The sequence below is a fragment of the Watersipora subatra genome, chromosome 3 (genome assembly GCF_963576615.1).
Source record: "Watersipora subatra chromosome 3, tzWatSuba1.1, whole genome shotgun sequence".
NCBI classification, from domain to species: domain Eukaryota; kingdom Metazoa; phylum Bryozoa; class Gymnolaemata; order Cheilostomatida; family Watersiporidae; genus Watersipora; species Watersipora subatra.
The window spans coordinates 46,242,942-46,259,172 of record NC_088710.1 but is presented as its reverse complement, the minus strand read 5'-3'; the positions used below and the strand labels follow the sequence as shown (position 1 = coordinate 46,259,172).

Here is a 16,231-nt window from a genome sequence, read left to right as displayed (position 1 = left end):
ACTTTGCTAAGTAACAACCACCAGTGTTTATCGGTACATGTCAATGGTTGTTCATTGACAGAAATCACGAGTTTGGCCGAAGTGGCCTTCTTCGGGCCATGACATTTCTCTTGTAGATTTCAAACTTGCTTCATCGACTGCTGCAGCAAAAGTACAAGCTGACTGACAGTGTGGTCCTGGACCACCGTCACTTGTTCGGTGACTCCTCCTCTACGAACCAGACAGCCAGTTGTTGGCATTCCCAGGCCATATCTGAAAGAACTCCTTGATAGCTTGCACTACGTCAAACAACGTAGAAGTAGGCACAGCCAGTAGAAACCGTTGCAGGCCGAGGTTGTTCAGCATATTACGAAGCATCTCTTTTGCCATGTTTGTCTGGTGAGGGTTTGGCAGATGTCGTATGCTACCCGGCCCAGCTTCTCTATTCAGACAGCATGCTTTTAGAAGATGGTCTGCGCGTCTCTTCTCAAGGTACTCAGTTCAGACTGAGCCTGCCTAGAAGAAAAGCCAAATGCAGCCCTCTATGCACCAAAGACGTCTTCGACATGATTTGCCTGACAGCAGTTTTCTGCATTCTTTTTACATGTTGAACTACTCATAGGTGTAGCAGCCTGGCTACCCTCGTTTAACGGTTGACCTCGGCTACTTCTTGGAGGCGGCTTATGAAGTATTCTATATTCCCGGGACCTGCATATTGAGGTGTGTTAAATTGGAGAGCTGGAACCAGAGTCCAAGGCACCATCATCAACTTTTCCAACACATTGGCCAGATGTGTTTTGTTTTTTGGCTTGACAGAAATCAAATTGAAACTGAAGTCACCAATTTTTGCCTCAATAAAATATTTTTGAGACTGTTACACCAAGCTCCAAATTTTTTAGTACAAATCAACTTTTTTAACTGATGTGGCTGCTATGAATTGAAAGTATTCACCGTGTTAAATAAACTAGCTATCGACAAAGCAATAAATAGTATCAATAATATTGATTTAGTAAGTAGTAGTTCTTGCTCCTTAGCTTTTGTTTGGCTATATTGATGATGCAAAATGGAGCAAAAATTTTAGTCGACGAACATGTATTAGATTGCTACTGTTGTACAACTTTCTGTTTAGATGTAGGCGACAGTGTTAATTTTACAGCTCAGGCACCACAATGGCCTACATCAACTGTTGATTCTAATACGGTGGCTGCATATTTGACTTCATCTACGTCTACATATTCCATTTCTCCAGCTCTCAAATGTACGTATATAGGTTATATATTTTCAATATATTAATATATCTTTATACCTTATATCAAATCTCAGTGTTTGTTTGTTGGTCGATCATTCATATGTCCAGTTATAGTAGTAAAGTTATAGGAAACTTGCCATATCATGAAATACATGTTACTATGGATTCAAACTAGCAGGCTTGAAGATCACGATTGGATGAGAGATCATGACCTGTATTATCATAAGTACAATTATTCCAACCTGTGGCTAACTGGCTGCGTTGCTTAATGGTATTGCGCTCGGCTTCACTTTCCTGCATTCGCCCAATTTATGGGTTGAATTCTTGTGAGGCGCAATCTTTTTTCTAGCACCCTGAAAGACAGACACGGTTATTAGTATAGTAAAGGTTTAGACTGACCGAAGTTACTCAAATTCATTGGGTAGACTGAGCCCATGGCAACTACAATACCTGACACTGTTTATAAGCTGTTTTAAATCTTGAGCAAATGTGTAGCATAAGAAGTAAGAAATGTTTTCAGCAATCTGTCTTAGCTTTGCAACAATCTGTCTTAGCTATGCAACAATCTGTCTTAGCTTTGCAACAATCTGTCTTAGCTATGCAACAATCTGTCTTAGCTATGTAACAATCTGTCTTAGCTTTGCAACAATCTGTCTTAGCTTTGCAACAATCTGTCTTAGCTTTGCAACAATCTGTCTTAGCTATGCAACAATCTGTCTTAGCTTTGCAACAATCTGTCTTAGCTTTGCAACAATCTGTCTTAGCTTTGCAACAATCTGTCTTAGCTTTGCAACAATCTGTCTTAGCTTTGCAACAATCTGTCTTAGCTTTGCAACAATCTGTCTTAGCTATGCAACAATCTGTCTTAGCTTTGCAACAATCTGTCTTAGCTATGCAACAATCTGTCTTAGCTTTGCAACAATCTGTCTTAGCTACGCTTCAAGCATTCAAATATTTGAATTATGGATTGACCAGACACAGAAATAAACAAGTATCTTCATTCAAAAGTTAGAATAGAAAATGTTGATTAGAAATAAATCATCTGTGCAAAATATCTTTTATTACCCGTGCAATGCTGGGCATTCACCTAGTATTATTATAGAAACATTAACAATAGCTAACAGACAGTAATAAATTTATATAGCTTGTTGTTGGCCTTCACACTGAGGTGATATATGAAGCCAATTGAGAAAACATCTAGTATTAATGTTTTAGTGAAATATTATAGTGTTACACTTAAACATGACAGGGGAGACAATTAGCAGAGTTAATTGTGAGCTCACCTCAACCTTTGGTATTATTAACATAAACTCTTAGGTGATTTTACAATTCATAAGCTAACATAATTTAGAGATAACCAATAGAAATATGGCAAGTACAAGTAGCAGTGATATAGAAGACTACGTAATAATAATCACTAATTTTCTTTGTAGAAACTTTGTGATCTGTAATCTAACCTTGATAATATCATATAATAACTTCTCTTTAAATACATACTCTATGAGGAGGTATCATCTGTCATTTAGAAATTTTCAAATCGAAGTCACCAATTTTTGTCACAATAATATAAGCTGTGAGAAACTTACACGTAGCTCCAATTACTTTTTATTCAAATCAATTTTTTAACTAAAGTCACTGCCATGAATTGAAAGTATTTAGTATTTACTATGTTAAATGAGCTAGCTATTGACAAACCAATAAATAATATCTATATTATTGATTTATTAATTGGTAGTTTCTGTTTATCAGCCATTGGGTGGATATATTGAGGATGCAAAATGTAGCAAACATTTCAGTCACGAAATAAGTATTAGATTATTACTACTTTAGAACTTTTTGTTTATATAAACAGTGTTATAGATTGTGATAACATATTTATATATAAATCTGTCGCCTACATATATGTAGGCGACAATTCCAACTTCACAACTCAGGTAACACAATGGCCTACATTGACTGTTGTTTCCATTACAGCGGCTACAACTTTGGCTTCATCTAAGACCACATACACTACATCTCCACCTTGTAAATGTAAGTACGTAAAGTATATATTTCCAATATATGTATATCTATATATATATATATAAATAAATATACATATGTATAACATTTTTAGTGCCAATTAAAATATGGAAAAAATTAAAAAGTTTATATACATGTATATATATATATACATGTATATATATATATATATATATATATATATACGAAACCTTTTCATGGTGCTTACCACCAACAAATATCTAAGGTTGGCGATCTTCACCAGACATATATGTGGCTGAACAAAGAAAACCTAATGGCCAATACAGAGTCGCTAATCATGGCAGCCCAGGAACAACTGCTCCCAACAAGGCAACTCCAAACAAAACTCTATCACACTAGCGACGATCCTAGATGCAGACTGTGCAAAGATGCACCTGAGACCATCCAACACATCATCAGTGGATGCAAGCAGCTAGCAGGGAACGCATACACTGAGCGGCATAATTATGTCGCAGGTATTGTGTATAGAAGTCTATGTGATGAGTATGGCCTTAATAAACCACAACACTGCTGGGAAGCTCCTGGTAAGGTCAATGAAAATGACCGCGCTAAGATCCTCTGGGACTTCTACATCCAAACTGACAAGCATGTCCTAGCAAACCAACCAGATATAGTGGTGGTAGACATGGAGAACAAGAGGGCTACTATAATAGATATAGCAGTACCCATTGACTACAATATAGCCAGCAAAGAAAAAGAAAGGGTAGAGAAATATCTCCCTCTTGGAGAAGAAATTGAAAAATGCTGGAATGTAAGAACAACTGTAATCCCAGTAGTCATTGGGGCACTGGGCGCAATAACACCGGCGCATAAAATGTGGCTTGCCCAAATACCAACAACAATCAACTCAGGTGAGTTGCAGAAAAGTGCGCTATTGGGAACAGCTAAGATCTTGAGGCGAGTGCTCAAACTCCCAGGTCTCTGGTAGGAGACCCGAGTTACAGCAGAATTTACCACCCACACAGGGTATCCGGGGTGGGGAAACAATTTTTATATATGTATATATATATATATATATATATATATATAGACAAAGTGGATGCTGCCCAGTTCATTACAGAGTGCTCAATGATAAATCAGAGCTAAATAAAATATGTATAAGTGGAACTTCACTCTATAAGTTAAACATTAAATGTTTAGCTTATAGAGTGAAGTTCCACTTATACATATTTTATATATATATACTAGCTGGATGCCTATCGTTGTACAGCTAATAAAAAAGTTTTTGTACAGAAAATTTGCTTTGAGACAACATATGCAACATCAAACATTCTAACTTTTAAATGAAGGTGTTTGTTTATTTCTGTGTACTGTGTTATTTCTGTTTACTGTGTTTATTTCTGTGTAATTCATACCGAACTGGCTGCAGTGCCTACTACAGATCTATTCTGATTGCAATAGTATTGTTGGCTATTTGAGTTTACGCATTTTTCTTCACTTATGGAAATGCAGTTTTCTTCTTTTATAGCTCCACAGATTTTTTTTCTGGTATGGCTTTACGCATAACGCTAAATGCAGTGTTTAACAGAAAGATATGAAAAATTAGCATGTATTCCAAGTAAGTGCCAAGTATGTGCGGTGTATTGGATAAATGAATGTCGGAAGAACTGGAGGTTGTGAGTTCAAATCCAGTTCGCAGCGGATATCTCATTCTTAAAACCTTATCGCTATAGCTGGACAGACGGAAGTACAGACAGACAGGCGAACAAACATTAAGATTTATATATATAATTAGCTGTGCTACCCGGCATTGCTCGGGTATTAAAATCAGCTTATAAATAATGAGAGGTAATGAGAGTTGCCTGCCACTTGCTATTAGCCTATTTGGATTAATTTGAGTAAGCTTAATAATAAGAGCTACCCCTCTTCGTGACGTTAGGCCATGACTTTGCGTCGTGACCAAAAGCAGTAGCCTATTTTCCCATATAGCGACATATATCGCCTAGCAAACCTATCAAGCACATGTGGCTTAGTTAGTAAGGCTTTGGACTGGTGAACGGTAGGTCGCGAAATCAAATATTCTACTTAATGGATTCTTTATTTCAAGACTTTATTAGCTTTAACTGGACATATACAACGACGACGAACTTTGAGAAATATATATATATATATATATATATATATATAGATAACTTGCTGAATGCCCGGCGTTGCCCGGGTAATAAAAAAGTCTTTAGACAAAAAATTAATTTTATTTAACATATACAACATTTACCAGTTTAAATTTTTTAAACTTCATAATATGAGCGAAGTGTTTTCTGTGCAGTTCAAATGAATTATGAGAAAAATAAAACAACTTACATTCAAACTTTTTCAAACAACTTTAACTTTTAAATTTCATATAATCAAAGAAGTGTTTTGGTGAAATAAGTTAGGAGAAAAAATAAAATTGTGTGTTAAATAGGTTGTTGTATTATATTGCGTTAAAATAAAAAGGTGTTTAAATGTAAATGTGAAATCATTAACAAGTAATGGCTATGTATAGTCTGTTTTGTTAAGATTGCAATGAAAAACTATTTGGTATACGATTAAATGATTTTAGTGCGTTTCCGTGTTGGCATCATAAGTCGAAAGTATTGTATAGAGTAGTATAGAAACCCATAGTAATTGTCTTATGCAAACGCCTAATAAAAATCATCAAAATCATCATCACAAAAAATTAGTAACAAAACAATATGTTAACCTTAATAATTATAGTTACCTACAAAAACTTGAATGTATTTTGTGGTTATGATCTGTAAGAAAATGTAACATTACAATGTATTACGCGTAGAAAGCACCGTGGAGAGTTCTTACCTTCGAGACAGACGTGTAATGTAAACGCTGAATCTAACTTAAATGAATTTAGCTTACTAAACACAATCATACTTAAAGGAAGTTTTAGTATGTATTTTAGTAAACGTCAAACTTTTAACTAAAATTTTATCACCTATCTGTTTGCGAATCCGTTTTTACCATAACGGATAATGCTGAACTCACCATGGCGAGCAACATACATATTTTAATAACATACTTAATCAGAACACAAATCGCCAAATTTTAATTTCGAGAGAAATCTTTGTTAATATTATATGGCGAAAAAACAATGTTGACACAGTATGGCAAAGACGAAAAAGCATCGTGTTTTATAGAGTTAAGCAAAAAGTATTTTATAACAGCATCATCATAACCCGTAGACACAATGTATCAATTAATATGTCATTTAGCGTGTGAAATTGGTAAAAGTATTGGTAACTTTTTCTTACTATACAGCAGGGGTGGGCAAAGTTTTTTCTCAAAGAGCCAAATTTCAAAGTTGCAAGATTTTTGGGAGCCGCATAATGTGTGTATTACAGTATAACATTTCATACTAATAATACAAATTTGGTAGTTGTATTGTAATTAAATTTATTTATTAGAATACTTTTACAATAGCATTGAATAATGTTGGAGTAAGCCTAAAGAGCTTTGTATAGCTTAAAGTTTAGTGAGATACATGGAATTGTTTATGGCTGCTCATTATCTCTTGGTTATCTCTCTCTCCTGCAGCATAATATTCTTAGCAGCTGAGACAAGTGATCTTGAGTCAAAGTGGATCTCAACTTGCTGTTGATATTATTCATGTATCAAAACGCTGATTCACCTATAAATGTGTGCAACCATCTTCCTAGTTGAGCAAGCTATAGACATTCAACCTTTGTTGAAGCTTTCAAGTAGAAGCCCTCCTCAATTTCATTTATATCTGTACCTTTGAGGTGACACAACTCCAGTTGCAGAGATGAAGCATTAACACTCTTCAATGGCAACTGAGTAACCCCTCTCTATTAGGCTTTGCCTTCTGAGGTGCTTTTATGAGTTGTATGATGTGTTTCAAAAATTAAAACTGACTAAATCGATTGTTAAACTTTTGATGCAGCTTTTCTATGAAGTGAGTGTAATCAGCTGCACAAGAGGCATTTCTTCATCCTCATCTAAAACTGCTTTTAGTGTAGGAAAGGGAAACACATCATCTAGCACATCACCTTGCACATCTACCAGAAACAACTCCAACTTATGGGAGAAGGCTTAAACAGCTGGTAGTGTATCAATGATAGTCTTGTTCTTCCCTTGAAGCTTGAGGTTCAGATCATTCAAATTGCCACAAATGTCAACAAGGAAAGCGAAGTCACTCATATCTTTAGCAGAGCTCATCATCTCTTAAAACTGTTTTGCATTCAGGTTTGTGCATGTATTTAAAAATGAGGTTAGCTCTTGACGAATACTTCACAACCTCGACAGAGTATTTCCATTACTTAGCCAAATCTGATTATATTGTATGTTAGTAAATCTTCACAAGTGGCATCACTTTCTTTGAGAAACTTCCTTAAGTTTCTGTGTCTGAGAGTTGATTGACTTCTGAGAAAATTGATAGTCTTCATAGCCTTACACATTAGTTGTTGAAAGTGATCATTTAGTTTTTAGCATAATACAATTTGGTGGATAATGCAATGGAATTTTAGCATTGATGGCATATCCTTCTTCGATCTAGCTATGAAACCTTGCTCTCTTCCCTTCCAACCATGGCTGGTGCGCCATCTGTTGTTGCAGATATGCATTTTTTGAGAGGTATCTGCATATTATTAAGTCCTTTAACAAGGGCATCATAGATAATCTGACCAGTGGTTTCTCCTTCTCATCCAACCAAAGTAAGAAGCTCCTCCTTCATTTCTTCACCATCAAAGAATCTGTAACACAGGTTATAGGACTAAAGCATAATACTATGCTTTATAAAGAAACATGCTGATGCTTTATAAAGAAGCATGTAGTATAAATGTGTGGTTAGTAATTTTGACACAAATATCATAAAATAGGTGCATCCTTTTCCAGTTGGAGCTGCGTTCTCTCTTTACTGTCTCTTAAAATGCACATGTATGATTTCAGCTTGCAACTACATGGTAAAAATGGCATTACCAGTTGTTAGTGTACACACAGTAGCCTATATACCTTACAAAGACTGCTAATTGAGCTACATCCATTATATCAGTAGATTCATCAATAACGATTGAAAAGTAATCTGACCAGTCTATATGGGTTAGCTAAGTCATACTGAGATAATCATTAATACCTTCAATTCTGCCAGTAGAAGTTTTCCTAGAAAGTGGTATCGCCTTGACTTTACCAATCACATCACGCTTATCTGGAAAAGGTGTTTGCATAGCCTCAACCATGCATTCTTTACAATCTCAGCATGAGAATAGGCAAGCATTGCTTTTGCTGGAATCTTTGACACTCGTAGAGAAGCTAGCATATTTTCTGAAAAACTTAGTGATTTTTGAAGTTTATCTAACTTTTGATGTCTAGCTACAGATCCCAGTAGAAATGTAGTAGTAAGCTCTCTGTGTTTCGTCTCATGATGTCATTTGATGTTCATCTTCTTGTTAGCGGAGATCGTTTCCTGGCACAATAGACATTGCGGTTTGCCATGCCTAAAGATGAACGCATATTCCAAGGTCCACTCATCTTTGAATTCTCTTGTAGATTCGTTTCAATTTTGTTTACTTTGTGAGGCTCCCATTGTAACTCTGGAAATGGTTTGTTTTGTTGAAGATGCCATCGCAACTCCCGCTGCATTAATTGGCTTAACTGCAAATGACATGTTCAACTAAGACACAGCATCTTATATAAGCCAGCATTATGAAATCATGATGAAATGACTTCCAGATAAACGTTTCTGGAGCATTCTAATTTTGTCATTATTAAGTCAGCAACCCACGTTATTACATCAGAAAAGCTACATGTGCACGATGTCATGAATTATGACTCATGATGCATGTGTAGGCTATATATAATGCAGTAATAATGCACTTTCAAATAAGCCTAATATGTCACAATGCATGTAGTTTTGTACAGCATATTACAAGGATATTTTTATATACGTTAAAAGAATCAGAATTTTCACAGTTGAAAGAGCCGCAACAACAACTTTACCCAGTTCTGTTATACAGTATATAGTAAGAGCATTGGAGTTGTAAGAACCTTTGTGGACTTGTGGTTAGATGATTGGTTCCCAAACATGCGGGTGCAATATTTGTGAGTTCAAATCCAGCACAGTATGAGCTTTTCGTCGTAGGATTTTAATAGTTATAACTGGACACACAGAATTACAGAATAAGAAAAAACACACAAAGACTGAGATTTATATATAAACTAGCTGTGCTACTCGGCGTTGCCCGGGTTATAAAAAAGTATTTGGACAGAAAACTTATTTGTATTTAACATATAACAACATTTCCCATTCTAACTTTCAAACTACACATCATGAAAGAAGTGTTTTGTGTAGTTGAAATAAATTAAAAAAGAAAAAAGACAGCTGTAAAGGTTTTCAGACTTTGTCAAACAACTGTAACTTTCAAACTTCATATCATGAAAAAAAGGTTTTGCGCAGGATAAGAACAACTAAATTAAAAATAAATAAAACAACTGTAAAAGTTTTCAAACGACTGTAAATTTAAATTTTCATATTTTTCAGCAGCGTATATCTTTTAATAACGTACAGTGGAACCTCGGTTCTCAAACATAATCCGTTCCAGAAGGTTGTCCGAAAACCGAGTTGTTCGAGATCCAAAACAACTTTTCCCATTAGAATAAATGTATGTAAATTTTAATCCATTCCAAGGCGAGAAAACAACTTTGGTAAAGTATTTTACATTTTACACCATAAACTGTACTGTATACTGCATACTATAAATAAAAACGGGTAGAAATAGATCGTGTTTAATTTTAATAAAAGGTTTTCTATTTATGATGATGGAAAAAGAAAACAAAAGTAAACATTTTGTATGTTTTGCTCTTAAAAGGAATATGATATATAGCCTCATGCAGTGACACAGGAGATAGCCTCATAGACTATTATAATAACAGAGGATATAGGCTATTATAATAACAGAGGATATAGACTATTATAATAATAGAAGATATAGGCTATTATAATAACAGAAGATATAGAGTATTATAATAACAGAAGATATAGAATATTATAATAACAGAGGATATAAACTATTATAATAACAGAAGATATAGAATATTATAATAACAGAGGATATAGACTATTATAATAACAGAGGATATAGAGTATTATAATAACAGAAGATATAGAATATTATAATAACAGAGGATATAGGCTATTATAATAACAGAGGATATAGACTATTATAATAATAGAAGATATAGGCTATTATAATAACAGAAGATATAGAGTATTATAATAACAGAAGATATAGAATATTATAATAACAGAGGATATAAACTATTATAATAACGGAAGATATAGAGTATTATAATAACAGAAGATATAGACTATTATAATAACAGAGGATATAAACTATTATAATAACAGAAGATATAGACTATTATAATAACAGAAGATATAGAATATTATAATAACAGAGGATATAGACTATTATAATAACAGAAGATATAGAATATTATAATAACAGAGGATATAGGCTATTATAATAACAGAGGATATAGACTATTATAATAATAGAAGATATAGGCTATTATAATAACAGAAGATATAGAGTATTATAATAACAGAAGATATAGAATATTATAATAACAGAGGATATAAACTATTATAATAACAGAAGATATAGAATATTATAATAACAGAGGATATAGGCTATTATAATAACAGAGGATATAGACTATTATAATAATAGAAGATATAGGCTATTATAATAACAGAAGATATAGAGTATTATAATAACAGAAGATATAGAATATTATAATAACAGAGGATATAGACTATTATAATAACAGAAGATATAGAATATTATAATAACAGAGGATATAGACTATTATAATAACAGAGGATATAGAGTATTATAATAACAGAAGATATAGAATATTATAATAACAGAGGATATAGGCTATTATAATAACAGAGGATATAGACTATTATAATAATAGAAGATATAGGCTATTATAATAACAGAAGATATAGAGTATTATAATAACAGAAGATATAGAATATTATAATAACAGAGGATATAAACTATTATAATAACGGAAGATATAGAGTATTATAATAACAGAAGATATAGACTATTATAATAACAGAGGATATAAACTATTATAATAACAGAAGATATAGACTATTATAATAACAGAAGATATAGAATATTATAATAACAGAGGATATAGAGTATTATAATAACAGATGATATAGACTATTATAATAACAGAGGATATAGACTATTATATTTTTGCTCTTAAAACATCAAAAACGTTAAAGGTTAAGATACAAGACAAAAATGGCAGAAATTGATGATGAAACAGCAAAAAAATGCAACAGATCAGTTACATCAAAAATCGTAAGAAAAAAATATATAAACAGCAATGACACATTTACTTCACATCTTTGAAAGAGAATTCTCCTCCAAAACAATTTAGGGTAACTCGACTAGAGGGCTTATCTCCTTAGCAAATCTCTTCAGTGAAGGAGACGTCGTCCCAGATGGTTCCTCCCTTTTTGTAAAGAAATTATGAAGCGTAAATTGCTTCTCTGTTTGTTAACAAATGTCTCCATGCTGTTTCCGGAGCTGTACCAATTCCAATGCGCATGATCCGGTTTGGTCAAGAACTGAATTTATGTTCGAGATCCGAGACAAACAAATCTCAAAATCTTTGGTCAAAAACGCAGTTGGTCAAGAACTGAAGTGTCCAAGAACCGAGGTTCTACTGTATATGATCAGTACACGAATCGCCAAATTTTAAGTTCGAGATAATTTGTCAATATTGTGGGGCGGAATAAATTAGCCCTAACGAAAGAAAATGAAGAAGCATCGTGCTGCATAAACTTAGGTCTCAACAGAGTTATTAACAGAGGCATCGTAACGCGTGCTTGCAACGCTAAAATAATTAGCATGCAGATGGGGTATGCGATAAATAAAAACATCTTTGACCAATATGCCATTCTAGCTCAATGGTAGAGCGTCCAGATAAAAACTTGTCGATGCATTCGTCGTGAGTTCAAATTCATCAGCACGCAGAAGTTGAATATGAAGATTCTAATAGCTATAGCTAGAATGACAGACGACATATGACATACTTTGAAAAATATATATAGATATAAAGTATATAATTATATGCAAATGTACAAATATATACATGTATACTAGATGATTACTTGGTGTTGTAAGGGTAATAAAAAAGGTTTTTGCACAGAAAATTTACTTTTAATTTACATTATATATACAACATTTCCAATTCTAACTTTTAAATGAAAGTGCATTTTTAATTCTGTGTAATTCATATGAAATCGGCTGCTGTGCCTACCACAGCTCTATACCAATTGCAAAAATCTTGTTGCCATGTGAGTTCAAATCCAATGCAAAACAGATTTTTCATGTTTGAAACTTTGTCACTATAATTGGACAGGCGGACAGACAGAACACAGACAGAAACTGAGATTTACATACATATGCTAGTTGAATGTCCACGTTGCATGGGTAACAAAAAAGTTTTTGCACTGAAAATTGATTTTTAATCAATATATACAACAGTCATCAGTCTAACCTTTAAATCAAGGTGTTTGTTTAATTCTGTGTGTGTCTGGATAATGCATGATTCAAATACATGTATTTTAAAATTCAAGGCAAAGATGAAACAAATTGTTGAAAAACATATTTTACTTCTTATGCAACATCATAGTTCCAGATTTAAAACAGCTTATAAACAGTGGCGAAGTTACAGTTAGTACAACTGTATGCAGAACTGAGGTTTCCGAGTTCAAATCCAGTATGAAGTGTTTTATCGTTGATAAAACTGCATCAATATAACTGGACATACGAATGACAGACAGACACTCATATTTATACATATATAGATATACATTATTGTAAGTACACTTTTTGTTTATTTATAACTTCATGATGCAACCATTTACAGAGTTATCTGTTTGATTATGAAATAAGGCATCAATATGAAGCGTGTGCACAGCTGCATCATGACAACACATCTGATCAAGTGATTCAAAGAGAGTACAACTACACTTAGTAAACTGGATGGGCAAAACAAATTTATGACATTTTCAATTTGAATTTACACTCTTCTGCTTATATAACCTGTTTTATTTGATAGTGAAACGTCTATGTTGTTTAGCTATATGAAGGTAGAAACAATATCCAAATATTTTAAATAAGCTGCTCTAAACTACAGCAAGTTCTGCTATGTATATCAAATTCAAACAAGTCACTTTCTCAAATTTTGGAGGGAGCTGTAACAAAAATAGCAAAAACAGAAATAAAATTAGTAACACACCATACCTTTTTGTTAGACTGAGCTGCAGCAATAATAGCAAAAGCATAAATGAAATCGGCAATACACCATACCTTTTTGTCAATAAAAAATGTAATTCTATGAGATGTTGTCACTTTCTCCGGCACTAGTTGATGAAGTAGAGTACTATTATGAATTGTTAATGAAACTATTTTGTTCTGCTACTATGCATGACGGGTGGTAGCCCATGTTTTAGATTTAGGGTGGAGCACAATGGAACAATGTATCGCGTTCTACACAACCTTTGGCATCTTGTTGGTAGGAATGGCAGGTGTGGTCATCGCGCTACTGCGAGTTAGAAAGATGGCTCGACAAAACAGGTATACTTTATGATAAGAGATAGAAACAATTTTAGATCCTTCCCAAAATGCGTATTCTAAAAATGTAATTAAAAAAATGAATAAAAAGTTGAAAGATTGAAGATATACTATAAACTAATACAGAAAAGGATAACTTTGTTTCCTTTTATAATAATAGATGTCTTTTTTAGTCCGCTAACATTATTGTGTTCTTTTGTAAAAGAGAGAAGCATCTTACCATTACTTTTGTATGTAAATGATATAAACATAAACAATAACAGCAGGTATAAAATATTATAATAACAGATGATATAGACTATTATAATAACAGAGGATATAGACTTTTATAATAACAGAGGATATAGACTATTATAATAACAGATGATATAGACTATTATAATAACAGAGGATATAAACTATTATAATAACAGAGGATATAGACTATTGTAATAATAGAGAATATGGACTATTATAATAACAGAGGATATAGGCTATTATAATAACAGAGGATATAAACTATTATAATAACAAAGGATATAGACTATTGTAATAATAGAGAATATAGACTATTATAATAACAGAGGATATAGGCTATTATAATAACTTATGATATAGACTATTATAATAACATAGGATATAGACTATTATAATAACAGATAGATATAGATTATTAAAATAACAGAGGATATAGACTATTATAATAACAGATGATATAGACTATTATAATAACAGAGGATATAGACTATTATAATAACAGAGGATATAGACTATGATAATAACAGAGGATATAGACTATTATAATAACAGAGGATATAGACTATTATAATAACAGGGGATATAGACTATTATAATGAGAGAGGATATAGACTATTATAATAACAGATGATATAGACTAATATAATAACAGAGGGTATAGACTATTATAATAACAGGGGATATAGACTATTATAATGAGAGAGGATATAGACTATTATAATAACAGATGATATAGACTAATATAATAACAGAGGGTATAGACTATTATAATAACAGAGGATATAGACTATTATAATAACAGAGGATATAGACTGTTATAATAATAGAGGATATAGACTACTAAAATAACAGAAGATATAGACTATTATAATAACAGAGGATATAAACTATTATAATAACAGATAGATATAGATTATTATAATAACAGAGGATTTAGACTATTATAATAACAGAAGATATAGACTATTATAATAACAGAGGATATAAACTATTATAATAACAGAGGATATAGACTATTGTAATAATAGAGAATATAGACTATTATAATAACAGAGGATATAGGCTATTATAAAAACAGAGGATATAGACTATTATAATAACAGAGGATATAGACTATTATAATAACAGATGATATAGACTATTATAATAACAGAGGATATAGACTATTGTAATAATAGAGAATATAGACTATTATAATAACAGAGGATATAGGCTATTATAATAACAGAGGATATAAACTATTATAATAACAGAGGATATAGACTATTATAAAAAACAGAAGATATAGACTATTGTAATAACAGATGATATAGACTATTATAATAACAGAAAAAATATAGACTATTATAATAACAGAGAATATAGACTATTATAATAACAGAGGATATAGGCTATTATAATAACAGAGGATATAAACTATTATAATAACAGATGATATAGACTATTATAATAACAGAGGATATAGACTATTATAATAACAGGGGATATAGACTATTATAATGAGAGAGGATATAGACTATTATAATAACAGATGATATAGACTACTATAATAATAGAGGATATAGACTATTATAATAACAGATAGATATAGACTATTATAATAACAGAGGATATAGACTATTATAATAACAGAGGATATAGACTATTATAATAACAGATAGGTATAGATTATTAAAATAACAGAGGATATAGACTATTATAATAACATATGATATAGACTATTATAATAACAGAGGATATAGACTATTATAATAACAGATGATATAGACTATTATAATAACAGAGGATATAGACTATTATAATAACAAGGGATATAGACTATTATAATGAGAGAGGATATAGACTATTATAATAACAGATGATATAGATTATTATAATAACAGAGGATATAGACTATTATAATAACAGAGGATATAGACTATTATAGTAACAGGGGATATAGACTATTATAATGAGAGAGGATATAGACTATTATAATAACAGATGATATAGATTATTATAATAACAGAGGATATAGACTATTATAATAACAGAGGATATAGACTATTATAATAACATATGATATAGACTATTATAATAACAGAGGATATAGACTATTATAATAACA

General features: G+C 32.1%; 1 protein-coding gene across 1 annotated transcript in view; it reads left to right on the top strand.

Annotated features, from left to right (window-relative positions):
* The first annotated feature begins 434 nt into the window (after positions 1 to 434).
* Positions 435 to 16,231, top strand: part of LOC137390652 (adventurous-gliding motility protein Z-like) — a 29,847-nt gene continuing 14,050 nt past the window's right edge. The window contains exons 1-2 of the mRNA XM_068076979.1: positions 435 to 471; positions 1,109 to 1,237. Coding sequence (XP_067933080.1) covers positions 435 to 471; positions 1,109 to 1,237 — 166 coding nt within the window. The remainder of the gene's footprint in view (positions 472 to 1,108; positions 1,238 to 16,231) is intronic.